Raw genomic sequence first — 20,261 nt, forward strand, 5'->3', positions numbered from 1 at the left:
ACTGCTTTGCCTATATTGCCTATACACTATATTGCCGGAACATATTCCAGTCATATCTCAGGAACCGTTTCACCTATTCCGGTTATCCGCTCCGGCAACAAAAAGAACCAAAATACCTTTCTTTTGGAGGATGTTGAGATTGAATTGGTTAAAATAAATCAAGAAAACTACAAAATGTGATTAAACGTAACCGCTTATTTTTGGCACATGTGTGCCAGAATCGAACCGTGCCAAAGTAAAACGAACTCAAATCAAACAGAGCTTCAAAAGCAAATATAAAACTATTGTAGTCCTACGTCAACTATGCGGTCGTGTCTTGGATACCACCCTCCTGCTATTTTTTTTAAATAATAATTATTACTATTATTTATTGAATAATTCATCCGACAGTAGTCTTAATGAATAAATATTAAACTGTATGGCTGGGAAAAGCCACCTTGAAAGGCCGTGAATGCAACTTTCAGGCTGGCATAAAATCTTTTGCAAATAATACATGGCAACAGTACAAGTATAAAATAACATACATATACAATTCATAACAATACAAGACATGACTAAAAATTAAAATTTGCGTAGTATCGATTGAAGAGCACGGCCATTCGGCGAACAGGTTCATTCTGGCCAGAGTTCGTGCGGTGCGAATTCGTTTGCAATAGGCTCTGGCTTCGACGAGGACGAATGGAACAATACAACTGCAGCAACGTCAGGATGGCTGGACAATCATACCGGCTTGTCAAAATATTGTGAGTCATTCTGGCAATTATCTCCTTGCGGTGCTGTTCGAAAGGGGATATTCCAACCAACAAGCAGAGGCTTTCGTAAGGTGGCAAATGATCTGGATCTCTCCATGGCAAAGTACGGCAGATCCTTCTAACAAAATGTTTCCGTATGCGCTCAATTCGCTGACTCCAAAATTCATAATGCGGGTCCCAAACAACGCAAGCAGTTGCCAGAATAGAGCGTACTAATGAACAATAGAGAGCTCGCATGGTGCCATAATCAACAAACTCATTTCCAATTCTGAATATCAAACCAAGTTGACGATTAGCTTTGAAGATGATCATTGACAAATGCTGCCTGAATGTTAGTTGAGTGTCCAACAAAACACCCAAATCGGTGACGACATTGCTACGTTGTAAACATGTACCGGCAATGTGGTAATTGAACAAGAGAGGCTGTTTCTTGCGCTGGAAACTGATCACGGTACACTTCGGAATGCTCAGCATCATATAGTTGCGATGGCACCAGTCATTAAAAAGTTCAATCAGCGATTGAAGCCTACAGCAATCCTCAGCAGTCTCGATAAGTTTAAAAATTTTCGTATCATCTGCGTACAATAAACGTGTGCCAGGTGGTAAAACTTTTGTAACGTCATTAATGAACAGTGAAAAAAGTAGCGGTCCCAGGATGCTACCCTGTGGAACCCCTGAACCGTTACTAAACCAGGTAGATCGCGACGTACTCAACTTAACGGCAATCTTACGATTCCGCAAGTACGAGTCTAGCCATGCCACCATTCCAGTTGCAGTTCAGAGTTTGTCGCACTTGGCACAAAGTAGGCCGTGATCAACACGATCGAAGGCAGCTTTGAGGTCCGTATAGACAGCGTCGATCTAAAGGCTCCGATCCATGCCGCGAAGGCAAAATGATGTGAACTCTAATAAATTTGTTGAAACAGATCTACCAGGAAAAAATCCGTGCTGCGCAGTAGAAATGTAGTTTTTCACGCTAAACTTCAGATGATGATGATGGAGCAGGCACACAAACATGAAGTTCCACGATAATTTTCCACATTACGTTTATCACCTTTCTTGAATACTGGAAACATTTATTTATTTATTTATTTACACGAAAAATCAACAGACTCTATCTGGCCCTAATGATTGTGTCTTAATATACTTAAAAAATTACTTCTAATCCTAGTGCGAGGAAGGTGATAGTCGAACCCGGTGGAGACACTGTTGAAAACACGTTGTAGTCCGATGAGAGCTCCGTTTGCCCCATAGTTTGTGCGACGAAAAGGAACTCGTAGAAAAGGGATGTTTCGAACAATTCGGGAATTCACGTTAATGTCGATATTACCCAGAAGTACAGCACAGTCAGTTCGCGCCATTAGGGTGTCGGCAATTACCATAGCGCGCGAAAGATCCCGTCTTACTTGCAAAGTGTCGAGACCGATAAGCTGCGCCCGATTTTCGTAACTTGACAACTGGTGAGGATCACTCCATGGTAGATGACGAAGAGCGAAACGAACAAATCTTCGTTGAATTGCCTCGATTCTATTAACACCATTGAAGTAATGAGGGTTCCACACTGTCGAACAGTATTCTAGCGTCGAGCGGACTAATGAGCAATATAAGCTTTTTGAACAGGACACGTCTTTAAAATTCTTTGCCATTCTCATAATCAGTCCTAAATTTCGAGAAGCTTTAGCAACAGTGTAGCATATATGCTCCTTGAATGTGAGTTGACCATCGATCCAGACTCCCAAATCCTTCACGCATCCTTCTCGTTTAATTGGTACTGCACCCAAGTGATAGTTGAACATTATAGGCCGCTTTTTCCTGGTCTGCGAAATCACAGAACATTTATCAGAGTTCAAAGTCATCCTATTTATATCACACCATTTAGCAAAATTTTCAAATTCATGTTGTAAATTGAGAGCATCTTCTGAGCATCTGACTTCGGCATATATTTTCATGTCGTCAGCAAAAGATAACCTGGGACCGTTAAGGACGCAAGATGACTACCTTGTGGAATTCCGGAAGCAGCATGAAATTTTTTCGATCGGTTGTCTCCGATTTTAACAGCGATGCGGCGGTCCGCAAGATATGACTGAAGCCAACGTAAAATATTGCCTCCAAAACCCATTCGGTCAAGTTTTGCAATAGCGAAGTCGTGGTTGATTTTATCGAAGGCTGCTGACAAATCAGTGTATACAGCGTCTGTTTGAAACCCTTTCGACATAACATCCATTGCATATGAAGTGAACGTTAAAAGATTTGTCGTCGTTGAGCGCTTCGGCATAAATCCATGTTGCGTGTCAGAGATGAGAGGCTTACAGTAGCTGAAAATCGGTTCCATCACGACCAACTCAAACAGTTTCGAGACTGCACACAGAGCGGAGATGCCCCGGTAATTGTCGATGTTCCTCTTGTCCCCTTTCTTGTGAACCGGAAACATGAACGCGAACGTCCATAAAGATGGAAAGTACTAGTCGAGAGTGAAACGGCGGAATAAATGACGAAGCGGGATTAATACGCCAGTAGCACATCGCTTTAGTAGAACGGCGGGTATGCCGTCAGGGCCGGCCGAGGAAGAAGGCTTCAGTTTAGATAGTGCCGACTGGATCATCGAAACGTCGATGTCGAAATCATTCAAAGACTGTCCATACAACGATACGTTGCTTGCGGCGGAAGATACTTCACTCAACGATAGTGATTCATTGCAGAAAACGCTGGAGAATTTTTGAGCAAATAGGTCACATATGTTCTGGAAGTCCGATTCCGTACGTTCATCGTAAAACATCGTTGAAGGTAGTCCCCGCTCTTTACGCTGCTCGTTGACATATTTCCAAAAACACTTTGGATCCGATTTCAGTTTACTCTGGACGCTGCGTAGATGGTTGAAATGACATTCTCGGCTCATCCGTTTGTAGGTCTAGTTAACCTTCAAGTACTCGTCGCGCAGCGATAATCCTCCAAACTTAGAGTATCTTCTCAAAGCTGCTCGCTTTAAGCGTTTTAGGCGCTGCAATTCACTAGTCTGCCAAGGTAGACGTTTAGATTTAGGTACAACTCGCTTGGGTACGTGGCGATCGATAACATAGCTCATGATGTTCGAAAATACTTGAACTGCTGTGTCGATGTTGTCGTTGTCAAGTTCCTCATTCCAATTGATATTCAACAGAATGCTGAGGATACTATCATAGTCCGCTTTATTAAAATCATAGCAGACAGTATCAACCGTGCAGCAAAAATCCGAAAGAGTAGTCCTGGTCGTAAGATGTAGTGCGGGATGGTGCGTCACGGTTTTTACTAGGGGAGATGCAGCAATGTTTATCCCCGGTGCGCAGCCAACATTGCTGACGAAACATAGATTCAAAATTCTGCCATTCTCGTTATTTATGTGATTGATCTGCCGTAACAGATTAGAGCTATAACAGTCAAGCAAGTTATTGATCCCGTCATGAAAAGACGACACCATTGGATCAGCAAATAGAAAACCATCCGGACTAGAGCGCCACTTCACACCGGAAAAATTAAAATCTCCAAACACAACTACCTCGTCATTGGGAAGAGCTTGCTCACAAATCGTATTTATCGAATTACAATGGGTGTTGATAAGCGTCGCGTCACGTGTTCTGTCAGGTGGGATGTAAATGGAGCATAGAAAAAGCGAGTAACCAGAAAGCTTCAGTCGAATCCAAACTTATTCAATACTCGCCCAAGACTTATTCTCGATTAATACTGCCTTGAATCGATGATTAACAGCAATAAGCACTCCTCCTCCAATAGATTTTGTGCTGTTGAGGGGGCAACGATCTGTCCGAAAAACATCATAGTTGCCGCCGAAAATTTGACTCGATAGTGTACGGTCGTTCAGCCATTTTTCGGTGAAAACAATTACATCATAGCTTTCGTCCGAGCAAGCAAGAAAATATTCTTCGATGGAAGTGTTCATGCCGCCCACGTTTTGGTAGTAAATGTGGAGGTCAGAGGATCGAAATTTGCTAGAAGGAAGCTTTTTATCAGCGCTAGCAGACTGAGTCAAGCAGCGATACTTGCCTGCGGGCACGGTTTGGAAACCCTCTTCCAGCACCCCGTAATCAGGACCGGAACGACTCTGATGGCAGGAAACATGTTGGAGGTCGTGACCCTGTTGACGAAACTGGACTGACGCGGGGGTGGAAGGGGCTTCCATCAGGCCATACATGGTGCGTTCCTGCGGTGATGAGACAGGAAGAATAGTGGAAGGTGCGGGGTATAAGCATTCACAAGCGACAGGAGTAGCGTCAGGTATGCTGAAACGTGTGATGAGCCGTTGGTTGTGATCAGGTACATTATATGGATGGTACTTAACTTGAGCGAGAATCCGATGACTCTCGCTGTCCAGTAACCGAGCATTAGATGTAGTTTCAATAATATTGCCGAAATCTATCCGGCCGAGCCTGTTCAAAATTAAATTCACGAACCATAACACCAAACATGAGCGATTCTTTCCAGCTGCGGGGAAATTGATGTCGTAGCAAAGAAAGATTGAAAATAGCGGTAAGCGGTGATACTAGGCTATCAGTACATTTTTTCAGAAGAACGGCAGGAATTCCATCGGGACCAGGAGAGTAAGATTGTTTTTAGTTACAGGTGGCTTTAGCTACTTCTCCGATTGTAACCGTGAAGATTTCGGCATCAAACACATCGCTTGGAACATGAGCCAAAGCTGCGGCAATGTCGTTAGGTGTGAAGCTCACTTCGTGTTAAAAACGCTGGCGAAGTGTTCGGCGAACAAATCACATTTTCTGTTGTTCGATGAAGCTTCATTGTCCACCAAAAACATACTGGATGGTAATCCTTCCTCCTTACGCTTCGAGTTAATGAACTTCCAGAAGCTTTTTGGATTTAAGCGTAATTTGTGTTCCGTTTTGCGCACGAACCTTGTGTACAGAATTCTATTCGCACAAAGCTGATTTTCGAGTGCGGTTAAGCTTAGTAAGATGCCTGTTTCCCCAAACAGGCTTACAACGAGGACGAACTTTTGGAATATGCTCTGATTTATAAGTTCCAGAACTATTTGAGTGAATTCTGACACGGCATCATCCAAGTTTTGACATTTATTGAGAAATGACCAATCAATATCACTTAAAGCTGAATTGATTGCATCAAAATTCCCACGCCGAAAATCAAAACTGGAAGGATCAAACTCGTCTATGAACTGAGTTTTGATAGCTCTGTTGAAAGTAACCATCAAAGGCGGATGATGAACGTCAATGTTACATAAGTGATCAGGTGCAATAGTGACTGAGCATGCTGGCAAAGCATGTGAGTTTGCGAAAACTAGATCGAGAAATCGGCCATTCTGGTTGCAAACAGAAATAATTTGTTGCATGCAGTGAAATGCCATACCGTCTAATAAATGGGTGCTACCGGCATTAACAGAAGAGCGCGAAGCGTCAACAACGAGATGATTAGCCTCCGTCTGCATCGACCAGGAAAGACCAGCACGGTTAAAATCTCCGAAGATAAGTAGATCGTCGTTTAAACTAGTCGAGTTGACAGCTTTTTCGACTGATGAAATATGCCGATCAATTATCTCAACTTCATTTCGCAAGTTAGGAGGAATGTAAATAGCGCCGATTACAATGTTCAATTCACCGTTTTTAATTGTTACCCACAGCTGCTCAAGCGAGTCATCCATAGCTTCAATCAATAATGCCGACACCAACGATCGTCGCACAGCAACGATTACTCCTCCACCCCTTGCCTTGGTGCTATTTGTCGAGCAACAATCGGTCCAGTACACGGTATAATCAATGCCGAACAGTTGGGAAGATGAAATTTGAGAATCTAGCCAGGATTCGGTGATAATGACGAATTGGATACTTCCAAAGCAAAATCGGTTACTTTGCTGCGTAGACCATGCACGTTCTGGTAGTAGCAGAGTAAAGATGAAAGTACAGTGTCACACGCAGCGTTGTTAAACTCGCTCGCAAAAAGCATGCGATACTCCAAGTGGCGTTCTCGCCGCTACCAAAATCTCACACTAGAGATACTCCTGTCGCACTGTTTCTCGTTCTCTTTTACTTTTTTCATTTCACACTACTGAGCGTTGCTGCTTGCGAGTTTTCTCGCACACACTCTCGCTCGTGTACTTTCCCACTCGCGTGTACCTCCCTTTCTCGCGAGCACAACCAGCGGAGGTGATTGTCAAGACCGTCAAGACGCATTATGACGATACGGAGTGACAAGGCACGACGAAGCGGAGTGGCAAAAAGAATATTTCGACGAGTAGGCAGGGATGCCACATATACAGATTTATCAGTACTTATACAGATTTTTTGTGTGTTTTTCATACAGATATCTGTATATACAAATTACAGATTTTCTAGAAATAGTACAGAACTATACAGTTTTATTTTTGGTTTCATGAGGTCGCGAAATAAACTTTTCGATATAGGTAGTTGAAAATCGAAAATGAACTCAAATGCTATTGAGCGTGTTGGAGTTTTCATTATATTTATATGTTACGCGTAAACGTGTGCATAAATGAGTCAATGAACAAACTATATTGCGTATTTTTTCTTCTAAGGGATATGTTCAGTGAATATGCAGATTTGTATACAGATTGAAATATCACTAAGGTGATTTCCTGAGATTCGAAATACAGATAAAAATGTGGCATCACTGCGAGTAGGTATTCCGATACCCTACACGTTCAAGCATGCGATTTATCACCCCACTTTCGGCTGTCGGTGCACGATGCAAAACTGCTTGGCATCAGTTCAGCGATTGACAAACCGCATGCGTGAGTCGGTGAACGAAGCATTTTCGTTTTCGGGCACATTTTTTCAAGCACTCCTTGTCAAGTACTCTTATTCGAGTACTCGCGTACTCGGCGTGAGTAAAAAGATAGAAGAGAATTTGCGAGCGGTTGTATGCTGGCTGCTGCTCTGGCAAGTGCGTGAATAATAAAGAGTGTCTCGAAGGTGTGTGTGCGAACGACTGGAGAAGCGTAGCACACATCTCATTCTCAAGCAGAAAGGAGTGGCTATGTTATGCTTCTCGCTCGTTTAGCAACGCTGGTCACACGAAGAGTCGACTCGCATGCCACTATTGTCCGAAAGTAAAACAGTACTGGCTGTCTGCTGCTCGCCAGCGTAATCGTCCAGAGAAAGGGCTAGTCGAGGAGGGGTCGTGTAGACAGGCGTCAGGTGGGGCGTCATTTCGCACTGTGCAGTGCGGTTAGTCGTTGAGCTATGGGGAATAAATTGTGCATACATTTTTTGAATGTTGGGGAAATGCAAAGACTTAACTGGACTGGGGGCCAGCTGGCCCCCAAGCTCCCTCGGAGGTTGAGAAATCAGTTTGAAGGCGTCAGATGAGGACTCACAGCATGCTGCGAGGTTAACGTGCGTATAAACTTCGACGATCTCGGTTTCCAAAAATCCACGGATGTATTGCGTTTCTCAAACAGCCGAAAATAAATTCTTTTTGGCCAGTTAGCAGTATCAAAAGCAACATCTTTTAGTTTTAGTAAAGCGGGCAATGTATGCAGTTTGCGAGGATGCGAAAATGAACCGGAATAGAAGGTGTGACTTTTAGGCTTAGAAAAATTTTTCCCTCGTCCAGAAAAAAAAAAAAATCACAGGAGGGTTGTGTGCAAAGCCACGACCGCGAGGTTGAAGTAGAATACTTTTACACAGCTCTACCTATGGCTGCACATTAACCTACGGCCGGGCGAAACGGTTCACGGCTGCTTCTACCGCTGAGGCTGTTACCATACTGCTACTGGTACCCAAAACTACTAACCCTTCAAATTAAGTGTTTTATTTGTCCTCAAAAGAACAATTGTTCAATTCCATATCGGATATAATGCAATCGCAGCTCTGTAATATTACCGACAGTAATATTCTTCTGAACAAAATGATCCAACTTTTCCATTAGAGGAAGTGCCGGCTGATGTACGGCAGAAATCTCGCCCGATCGCTCGCGTTGGCGTTCGTTCTCAGGCAGAAGCCTGAGACGTGGTGACCAACCACAGGGCAATTGATTTGTTTAATTTGAAGGCAGCCACAGGCGCAACCCGCTGATATATTCTGTTACCGCTGAGTGCTGATATCTGCTGCTACTGCTGTCAACGTTGTGGAGGTCTATCCAGCTCACCTTCCGACTAATGAATGTAGCTAGTTTTCCCAGAAACACTCTTTTATAGCCGAAGGGTGCTACGAAATAGGTCACGCCCTATCAGTTCAGTTGTTCCATTCCCTAATGTTCTTCAGACAAATTATTCCACAATTCGCATTTGATTTTTGTATCCAGCGAATAAACACCGATGGTGCTCTCACACACGCAACGGTTTTAACCCGTATCTTATTGCGGTTTGTAACATCAAACGATTTCGTTTACTCGCTGTTGCGTGTTGCATCATGTTGCAACTTGGCAGCTGGGAGACGACGAAATTCTGTTACTGCTGATTGATTGAATCGACTTCATATTAGCTCTGCATAGTCGAACTAACTGCTTCTGTGAATGCGTTCTACATTTGACGTACACGCCATCTATAGACCTCCCAGATTTTCTCTTCCGTTGTTTTATAACAAACTGGAAACAATCTCTCTAAGAGCGAAAAATGGAAATCCTTGTATAATAGTTGGAGATATAAATATATCAGTGAACCGAACAGACTGTAGAATCGTTCAAGAATACCTAGACTTTTTGAACTGCTACAACTTCAACGTAACCAATACTATTACAACAAGACCGACCAGCAACAACATTTTAGATCACGTGATATGTTCAGAGACCATTGGAGGCTCAGTTATGAACGAAACTATGCCATCGGAAATCAGTGATCACTGCTTTATTCTCTCAACATTTGAACTTAAGAAACCAATAAAATTGGTCGAACTCAAGAAAACCATAGTAAACCATGGAAGGCTGAATGATGCATTCTCGACAGCAAGGCAAAATTTAGGTGATGTTTCCGCTCAAGAAAAGTTGAAGCAGGCTGTGGACACATACCGCACCCTTATGCGCCAGTATTCTAAGATGGTAGAAATTAAAGCTAGAGTAAAGGGGCAATGCCCGTGGATGACGTTTGATCTCTGGAAGCTGATGCATAACAAGAATAATGTGATTAGGAGGTATCGAAGAAGACCAAATGACGAGCAAATGTCAGGATTACTTGCACGCATCTCTCAAAAGGTTTAGCAAGAGAAACTTCTTGCCAAGCGAAATTATTACTCCAGGTTGTTTGAAAACTCTGATCAAAGAACGGTTTGGCGTAACATGAATAAAGTGCTTGGGCGCAAATCAGAAAGCAAAGATTCTATAAAGCTAACAATTGATGGACGTACAATCACAGATGAACAAACAATTGCTGATAAATTTAATAATTTCTTTAGTGCGATCGGACCCCAGCTAGCCTCCACCATTCCTAGCAGCCGTGACATAAATAAGTTTAAAACATTGCAAAACGTCAATCAGTCCATATTCCTACGGTCAGCAACAGTACAAGAGGTCCTTGTTAAGATTAATAATTTAAAAGTCAATAAAAGCCCAGGATATGACGATATCTCATCCTTCTTTATAAAGACGCATCACACTATCTTTGCGCCTCTCGTAGCAAACAGCTTTAATGAATGTATTTCGACAGGCACTTACCCAGATTATCTAATAACCAGTAATCAGTTCTGAGTAAGCTGTTCGAGAAACTTCTTACTGAGAGAGTTATCAAATACCAGGAGGATCAAAATATCATTTACCAACACCAATTCGGGTTTCGTTCCGGTTCAAATACATGGACAGCTGCTAGTGAACTCGTTGACGATATCTATCAGGCAATGGATACACGAAAAATTGCAGACGTAATCTTCTTAGATTTAAAGAAGGCTTTTGATACCATTGATCATGACCTATTACTGAGAAAATTGGAATACTATGGTATCCGGGGCATAGCTAATGCTCTGTTCAAGAGCTATGTCTCAATTCTCAACGGTACCGAAAGCTCCAGAAAAGCAATTACTGTTGGAGTTGCACAAGGGAGCAACTTAGGGCCTCTACTGTTTTTGCTCTATATTAATGATCTTGCCAGACTTCATTTGCATGGAAAACTTAGATTATTTGCGGATGATACATCTATGGCATACACAGCTACAAATTTCGCTTGTTTAGTTCATCAAATGTCTGAAGATATGCAAAAACTCCAGATGTTTTTCGGTGAAAATCTGTTGTCTCTAAACCTTGAAAAGACAAAGTATATGATATTTCGTCTACGGAGCCGGCAAGTGGCAAACCAGACTGAGCTGAAAGTTGGTACAACAACAATAGAAAAAGTAGACAGTTTCAAATATCTCGGCTTGACATTCGATACTGCACTTAGCTGGCACGCTCATGTTGATATTTTAAGAAACAGTATTAGCTCATATTGTGGTTTGTTCTGGAGAATATCAAATCTGCTACCTCGAAACAGCTTATTACTATGTACCAAGCATTTGTACAATCTAAACTGCAGTATCTGGTCGCTATTTGGGGAGCTGCGTCGAAAACTGTATTGAGGCCGCTCCAAATAACACAGAATCGATGTCTCAAAATCGTATATGGCAAACCACGGCTATACGAAACTCTGGAGCTATATTCTAATGCACCCAACTCGATTATCCCTATAGCAGCTTTACGCGAATTACAAACTGTGGTGACCATGCAAAATCTTCTCCATAATTCACGGATCCACCATAATTACGTTCTAAGACGAGCCGACCATACTCATGAAACAAGAAATCGAGCTAACCTCTTAGTATTACGACAGAATACGGAGACTGGAAAAAGACCTTCACGTATTATGGCAACGTCCGATACAACGCATTACCAGAAGCATTGAAATTAGAACGCAATATACCCAAGTTCAAAAAAGCGGCACAACTGTATATTAGAGGCAAGTTACGTCAATATCTTATCTAAGTCATATTGTAGCAGAAAGCTACGGAATAGCAGCCCGGCTCAGCATCCAAAACAAAAAAAAAACGCTTCGTTCACCTTGTCTGATGATCTCGCAGTTGAAGTTACGAACTCTTGGTCAGAAGCTAGACCAGTCTTCCTGTGTTCAGCTGTTCACTGTTCATCGGTCGATCGCGCCACTGACAGAATCATCGCCACCTTCCTGGAATACCAACCCAATGTACATCCAAACCTTGTCCTATGTGTCGCCGTTGAGGTCACTACCACTACGGGTTGAAATGCTCGGCCAGGAGCCGCACCAGATATTTTGTGAGTTTCATCATTGGAGACTACCAAGCTGCCACTGTTTCAGTCAATGCTGCGTCATTCACCAGTGCAATTTGTTGAAGTAGATAATAAGTATTTGTAATTAGATTAGATACAATGCACCTCCTTCGAAGAGGCAATGTCTCACTGGAGGTGTATTTGAAGTGTGTTATATATGAAAAAGAAGAGTAGGTTTTTTATGCCTTTGGGAGAAGAGGTTTAAATGAACTTTACTCCCAAAGGATTTTCCCTCCTCCAAATAAACGAGTTATGAATGAACAGGGCAGTTTATTATTCAATGTCGGTTATGCTGATCGCAGCCTTTGCGCTGCCCCTACAGTGGGGAATACAACAGAATTTGATTGCATTCCGCACAGAATGTCTGCTTGTGTTGATGCCAGAAAGTTATTAACCTTCAATAATTTGTTTATTTGCCTTGAAAAAAAAAAGCATTTTCGGTACAAAATCGGTTACTTATTATAACTTTTGAGCTGCCCTAACATTGGGGGAATTAAGATACACGGACAACATGCACTGTGGAAGCTATTTTACACTCAGTAAATTAGACGGGTGCGACAGATTTAAATTGCTAGGATGCAACACAGAATGCTTGCTTGCGTTGACAAAAATTATTAACTTTCAATGACTTGTTTATTTGCCTTGAAAAAGGCATTTTGATTCCCAAATCGGATTTCCTGATGGCAATCTTCATGCTGCCCCAACACGGGTGGAATAACGGCTGTCTGGCGACACACGCTGAGAAAAACCGCGCTGCTCCTGAGACGTGGTGACCAACCACAGGGCTAGTGGGAGGACAACTGCTGTTGTCGCTGTCTAGAACTATTATGAGTGGCTCCGGCTGAAACAGACTCTTATATAGGCCAAATAGCATGTTTTCAATTGCAACGTATATGATCCTGTCGACCGTGCTTGGGAAGCAAGCATATAACGACCAATCAGAGGTCGAATTTTTCGTTTTGACAAGGCTTGACTATTTTCAATAGTACAATAGTGTGAATAATAAAATTACAATTATCTTATTTTGGGAAGAATCTTAGAAGATTTTCCAATCTATTGCTGCAAGAACGAAGGAAATCCATCGAATATTAACCAATTTATTAGCATTTGAAATTGGACATATTTTTCACTATTTACGGTTTTAGATTTTCATTTCACACCCCTATGTAGCCTAACTTCCTGAGAGAAGTATTCTACTTCAAAAAAAAATTTCCTAGGCCTAAAAGTCACACCTTCTATTCCCGTTCATTTTCGCATCCTCGCAAACTGCATACATTGCCCGCTTTACAAAACTTAAAATGTAAGTCATATGACAAAAATGAAATTAGTTCGTAAAGTAAATCTTTTAGTTGCAAGCAGGCTTCTTAAATGTACGGTATTACGACAGTATATGTGAGGCCGGGCTTTCTTTTCGCTATAACAGCGCTTTGAACAAGCTATTCATGAGAGCTCACATACAGCTACAGCTTACACAAGGCAAAGAAACTGTCTTGTGTTGCGTACGACAGCTCATTCTTGCGCATGTATTTTGTTCGTTCGGACATGACAGCCTAGTTTGCTCATTTTAAGGATGTCCTGTTCCTGCTGACAGCCTGCTGATCGGCTGCGGCTGTCATCGACTTGCATTTTTTCGTTTCTCCTTTTTCACAGGCCGGTGGCATATTGAATACAAAGTAAACCGTTTCCATTGTTGATATTGTTCCCCACGTAAGAAGAAACGTGCTTCGCACCATGTCTCTTTCATTCTTTCATCGGCCTTACTGTCGTGAATCATAATCATCTGACATCCCGCTCGGATTCGTGTTGAAGAATGTCGGAAGATTATAGACTGTTATTTGCGACAGCTTGGGAATACCAACAGACATAAGGAGATGACTGTTTACCGAACGTGTGGGAAGCAGAGAGAGCTGTGAAATACAATGAGAGCCGGGTCAGTAGAAAATTTGCTGTCATTGTCTAGCAGTCATTTTCATAACACTGGTTGCAAGTCAATTCCGACTTCAAAGGACACAAATGCAAACGATTTTATATCGGCATCTTTCTTAATCAGCTTTCTGACAACTGGTTGTGCGCCAGGTACGCATTCTCGAACAAGAGCCGATAATTCATCTTCAGAAACGTGCGGAGCAATGCGCGAAAGGTAGATCCAACACTTAGCCGCTGGCTGCGAAACAGTTTCGACCAATTTAGGAAAATTTTCAGTTGACTTAGTACCACTAATCAAGTCAGCAAATCCACAAGATCTTTTAGGGGTCAAGTTCGCAGAAATAATCCTAGGACGCTTAGAGCTACGACTAGCCGATGAAATCGCAGGTGCAGTTCTAAAGAAAAATATTACAAAAGTTGAATATGAGATTCTGCACTGCAGAAAAAATTATTTCAGAAACAAATTATTTCAAAAAAGTCGGTCATTTCAGATTTTACCTAAAACAGAGAAATTATCTAAGCTTTTTTTCAAACTCATTTCCCTTCATTTTACCTTTTTCTTACGTATCTGATCACTAATCCAGTAAACCGTGAGTCGAAACAGCCTGCTTGTAGCGAAGATGTCGCGTTGCATAGGCTGTCATTCCAACAGCATAGCAAAATAGCAGACAGCCCGGGTAGGCCTTGCTATAGGTATACAAACAACCTTCCTTCGTGCATGTATTCGTTACGGTTACTAACGTGCGTATCGGTATAAAGGCAGATTTGGTCATCAGTATGAAATCAGCTGTGATGACAAGACTGTACTTTTTAAAAGATTGAAAAACAATTGTGACAAAGTTACCGATTCAGAATCAAGCGAATGTCACTAGCCACTAGTTGCATTTCGAATGTGAGACGATAAACAAAGTTCAAGCGCAGTTGAGTAACACGAAAAGTTCTACACATTCTCGTCCATCAAGTAAGTAATTTAAAGCAGTTTTTAGGAAGTAATTCAAGCAATATTGTAAGCTTTCAGATCGTTTATAAGATGACCGATAGAGACGAAGCGCGGAGTAGTTCCGGACGTTACGAAGTTTGCGATGAGGTGGAAATTAGCACGACTGACTTGCTGCCCCCCAGAATGGATGAAAATCCGGAAAATAAAAGTGAATCAAGCAACGATAAACCTTCGCTCGCGTCAGTTTCGATTGATAAACATGCAGTTAGATTAATAGAAGAATGTGGAGTACAAATTCAGTGCCTTGATATAGTCGGAATATTCCGAGATTACAGTAGTGGAGAGTACATCAAGAAGAAATTCCCAATGAAAAAGAAAATCGATCAATTAACTTTCTCCGCCCGACTTTGCCATGCAGATTTTAATTTTAAATTACACAACGAAGGCTGCCTGATGACGGCGGATGATAATTTTGTGGCCAAAGTACGAATTGATAATCCACAGCCGATCACGCAAGCTGTCGATTTTGATGAAGCAAAAACAAATCTGCTTCAACAGCTACGAATTTCCAAAGTACTACAGGATGATTTGACGACTGAACGAGAGGCAGTGCAGTCTTCAATAGTGGAGAAAATTCAAAATGTCTTACAACAAACGTTTGAGGGCGCAAACAGTGCTGAGAACATTCAATTGTGTTATTTAATAAGCCAGCATTCGGATAGTTTGGACTTCCGCCAATTGTGCGAAGCAATAAATGCAAACAGATTAATCAGAGCAGAATTACGTTCAATGGCATCGTCATTTTTGGAACTAGAAACTCGTGGTAATGTTAGAGATAAGAATTTAGCTCAGTTTGATCATCAGTCGACAACACCTAGGGCAGAAATAATCGCTCAATTACAACAGATTCTAGATAGAAACCTTTCATCCCACAGGGAACAACTTTTGAAAATAGCGCCGATCTGTTTAGAAAACTTTCTCAGCAATTGCAGCAGCGATCGAATGATTTTCGTTCATAAAAACGATGTCGCTTTATTCTCTGATTTGACAAAAGATTTGAGTGAAAACATATTTCAGAAACCGTTGGCTGACCTTGCCGTTCGTTGGACTAACTGTGTGGAAAAGTTAACAGTATCAAAGCAGCTTCCAGTTAATGGATTAATCAGTACGAGCTTTTATCTTTTGGCAAAAAGTTTGCAAGAATTAGTTGTTGAAATCAGTGGCAGAACAGACCACAAAGCGGAAGATCTTCTCACTAGTGACAGTTGTGGATGGCATGCGATCGAAAAAATTACTTGGAAGTCTGAGGATTTGATTACGAAGTGTTTGGAGCAGGAATATTTCATTATCATTAAGCTCCTGAAGCATTTTGATCTGAATTGCGATAGTGAGAAGCGACGTTTCAAGAACACAGCCGAGTTTTTCCAAGAACGAAAACATCATTCAACATGGAAGCAACTGGTCAGACTTTCCAAACCAATTTCAAGTGAAGGAAATTCACTGAACATAGTTGACGAGAAGTACATTTGGCACTATCTGCTTGGCGACGTTCTTTATCATAGTCTACCAGCGGAACAAGAATGTAGTTGTTTCGAAGCCATTTTCGAGAGTTACATGGATTTTATGTTTGAAGCTGGTCCCGATCAGATGGAAATGCTTCGTGTTATTACTCACAGTATAGCTCGTTTTATAGTACAAACTATGAACTTTTTGGTACAGAAAGATTGCTCCACAATTGACCACCAGATTTTACAAAAACAGCTTAACATAATCAATCTTGAATTCATTCAATCCTCGTTCACTCCAAGCTATTTCCGAGGTTTGGTAAACGCGTTCAATTTGTATTGGAAACATAGAGATAATATTATAGCCGCAATTCCTTCCAAAATCTGTCTCCCGGAGATGGAATCACTGAAAAAGATCCTGCTGGATATCGTTTTTGATGCTTTGAGTAAATCTATCAGTATAGAAATTTTACAATGCTTCTTTAAATCGTACTGTGAACTGTTGAGAGACTTAAATAAAGTTGAATTCGTTTGGTATATCAAAGCTTTTCCCGGCGTCAGTATGAAAACGTTTGAGGATTTCAAAACGATTGAACTAGTTGATAACGAATGGACCCAAACAGAGCATAAAAGTTATCGAGTTATAGCGGTGGAAAAGTTCATCAAAACAGCATCACTCTTTCTCGAAAGTTCTTCACTCCCAAAGCATTATGTTATTGAATATTTACTACGAATGGTGTCGTACATTAAAAATCAGCTAACGAAAGACCAGTGGAAATCAGGTAGCAAACTGTCGGAAACGGAGCAAATCTGTACAACTAAAGAACTTCTTGAAGCCCTAAGAAAATCGTTCTTGAATCTCAAGGAACAAGCTGATTATAAATCGTTTCAATTGTTTCTGGATGAACGGATTAAACCTTTCGAAAATGCCGTTGATAACAGCTATTCTCATGCAGATTTCACAAATCGAATCCGTCAAATTGAGAACCAATACACGAGATTTATTCGAAAACAAAACCATATGAAAATTGACGAAGCGTTGAAATTGTTCGAAGAATTGAACAGCGCATCCGAAATAGAAGTTCTACGCTCTGCTTACCAGATTTATAAAGAAACTTTCTATCAGTTTCTTGTGGATTCGCATAATGGTAAATATTTGGTAATATTGTTTATTTTAAATTTTAATAGTTTTGTTTAGTTTCAGAATATATTAAGGAAGCATCACGAGCTGCTAACAAAGTTTTAGAAATGAAGTTCCAGAAGTCATTTGAAACTTGGAACAACAATGACAAAAGAGAAAAAATACCAAAACTCCTAGCAGGGTTGGCAGTTGTTTGGTCTATTCTGGAATCGAAGGATGTTTCAACCACTGGAAAATTTCTTACTCCTCGTTGTACTCAGATTCTCTGCATACTCAGACTGCTGAGCGTGGATCAAGCGACTGAAGGTGTTCTAAATCATCTGGCACAAGTTCTAAGTGGACAAGGAAAATCACTAGTCCTAGCTTTGACAGCTGCTCTGTTGGCGTTGACAGGTCATGACCCTCGGATAGCCTGCGGAAATGAATTTCTGGTATCGAGGAATGAACAAAACTTCCAGCAGTTCTTCTCCATGTTTAATGTTGAAAACTCCATTGTTTATGGTACAATACGAACAATTGCCGATGATGTAGTTGATCGTACGGAACTGGGAAATTTGTTTACGCGAATGCTGTTGGCTAAAAAAGAGCAAATTCGAAAAAACTCGTTTTTTAAAGATATGCGTAACATAGTTCTTCTAATAGATGAAGTAAATTTGTTTGGGGACCCATCTTATTATGTCGAAGTGGTGTCCATGTTACCGGGATTGGATTTAATACAGGAGAAAATATGGGAGATCGTATCTTCACAAAAAGGCAACAGCACAGTCGATAACGTCCTAAGAGCCATTTATTCTTTCATCGATTCAAAGGAAATGATAAAAGAGAAGGAATTCCACGCCTTCATTGCCAACGACACCCAGTTTGATCTCTTGACGAATTATTTGAGCTTACAATTTGTAAACTACACCAACAAAAAATTGTTCAACCAACAGCTAAAGGCAATGGTCGAATATGCTATTCAGGTTTACAAGAAGCCAATGGTTGATTTATTTGAGCTCAGCCCAAAAGGTACCATACTTGTCAAATATGAAAATAAGTACATAAACGAAAAGTATCTGCAATATTACAACATATTCAACTACTTCCACCAGTGTAAAATTAATTACAAGACTAAAGTAGAAAACGAAGTAAACTACGGGTATTTCCTTCTGCCAGCCGGCTCGATTTCCCGCGCAGTACTATTGAGAAAGTATTCGTTAATTCTTGGTGTTTCCAGCATAATGTCACCCACAAAAGAAATAGTTGAAGATCATTTTAACATTAACCAAACGTCGATTATACCGGCGCATTCCGGAGTTTCCAAGCTTCGCTTTCACCCGTCACGTGATTTTCGTGTGTTAGCCGACGATTCGCAATGGTGGGCTGAAATCTTCAATCGCGTCCAAACCGTAATAGCAGAAAACCGATCCGTGCTTGTCTGTTATACCAACTATGTTCTACTGGATTTTTTTCAGAAAAAATATTTCGGTAAATTGAGTAATTTCAACGTGTTGATAGGGGATACCGAATGGGAATTGAGAAATCGTTACATCAATGAAGTGGGTGTAGCTGGAACCATTACTTTAACAACTCGCGATATGGTACGAGGAATTGACTTCAAATCCAGTGACGAAGTCGAAAAGAACGGAGGCCTGCATGTCATACAAACATTTTTCTCGTGTGATCCTCATGAAGAAGTACTAATCTACGAGTTGATTGTTTGTCGAATGCATCTGGATTATAACAGTTTGAACAGTAATGATGTGACTTATACGAGTTTAGATGCGCTGAGGCAGGATTTTGACTCTAAACAACATAAAGTTTTCTCGAAATTTTCAGTCGATGCTCGGGTTGATCATGAAACGACCATAAATTATTTGAATGCACTCTAAAAACAATCAGGCAATTAGTGTAATATTTAACAGAGTAAAGAAATTGAGAAATGAATAGTTTGTGAATACTAATATATTTCCATTTTTATGGATCATAAAATCAGATCGACTGTTTTAATGGTACAAGTTATGGAATTTCGGCATGAAGTCTTCTAACGTTTTAAAATTAGACATAAGTTCAACTACTATTCTACAAATTGGCCAAATTGCAGCAACCAAATTTCAATTCATCAGGTTAGGGCAGTACTAGTCAGATGACAGAAGAAAACGAACATGAGGGTGTCACATGGAATTATTTTAAGAAGTTCGAAGCTATTTTATGACTAAACGGGAGAAACTGATCAAATCCGAAATTCACAATATTTTTTTCAAACCGCCAAAACTGGAAAACAGGCTTCTGGACATCTACGAAAATCGATTTTTTTTGGTACACCCGAGTGAAACTCCTTTACTCCGGATCCTGTAGAGGTTCTCGTCAATGGAACCAATTTCAGCATACGATATTGGACATCGAGAGTAGAGGTGACACCCCGTTAGGCATATAGACGCGAGGCATACGGACGCGAGGCATAATGGACGGCAGGCATACGGACACGAGGCATATGGACGCGAGGCCGAATAGACGCAAGGCCGAATGGACGCGAGGCCGAATGGACGCGAGGCCGAATGGACGCGAGGCCGAATGGACGCGAGGCCGAATGGACGCGAGGCCGAATGGACGCGAGGCCGAATGGACGTGAGGCCGAATGGACGCGAGGCCGAATGGATACAAGGCCGAAAGGACACAAGGCCAAGGGGAAGTGATGTGGAATATGTTTTTTTTTTCCTGTTGGGTACATTTTCCACTGCGACCAGAGATTTGATCTTTTGTGGCGGGCCCCT

General features: G+C 41.3%; 2 protein-coding genes across 5 annotated transcripts in view; one reads left to right on the top strand and one right to left on the bottom strand.

The window, feature by feature from the left end:
* Positions 1 to 20,261, bottom strand: part of LOC129717469 (uncharacterized) — a 149,954-nt gene that overhangs the window by 5,862 nt on the left and 123,831 nt on the right. The window lies entirely within an intron of this gene.
* On the top strand, positions 14,123 to 19,482 carry LOC129717461 (uncharacterized). 3 transcript variants are annotated; one of them, XM_055667365.1, is made up of 4 exons: positions 14,123 to 14,309; positions 14,414 to 14,883; positions 14,934 to 17,515; positions 17,566 to 19,482. In XM_055667365.1, the coding sequence occupies exons 3-4, from the start codon at positions 14,953 to 14,955 to the stop codon at positions 19,377 to 19,379; spliced, it is 4,377 nt and encodes a 1,458-aa protein (XP_055523340.1). In that variant the 5' UTR covers positions 14,123 to 14,309; positions 14,414 to 14,883; positions 14,934 to 14,952; the 3' UTR covers positions 19,380 to 19,482. The 3 variants fall into 3 exon arrangements, with proteins under 3 accessions (XP_055523340.1, XP_055523341.1, XP_055523339.1); XM_055667366.1 differs by having other exon boundaries at positions 14,941 to 17,515; positions 17,572 to 19,482; XM_055667364.1 differs by having other exon boundaries at positions 14,124 to 14,309; positions 14,507 to 14,883; positions 14,941 to 17,515.

The sequence above is a fragment of the Wyeomyia smithii genome, chromosome 1, assembly GCF_029784165.1.
Source record: "Wyeomyia smithii strain HCP4-BCI-WySm-NY-G18 chromosome 1, ASM2978416v1, whole genome shotgun sequence".
NCBI lineage: Eukaryota > Metazoa > Arthropoda > Insecta > Diptera > Culicidae > Wyeomyia > Wyeomyia smithii.

What these genes read in the sequence shown, in the direction of transcription:
- LOC129717461 (XM_055667365.1), top strand. Translation starts at nt 14,953, where the DNA reads ATGACCGATAGAGACGAAGCGCGGAGTAGTTCCGGACGTTACGAAGTT. An exon ending in TCTTGTGGATTCGCATAATG is followed by an intron (nt 17,516 to 17,565) that starts GTAAATATTTGG and finishes AGTTTTGTTTAG; the next exon opens with TTTCAGAATATATTAAGGAA.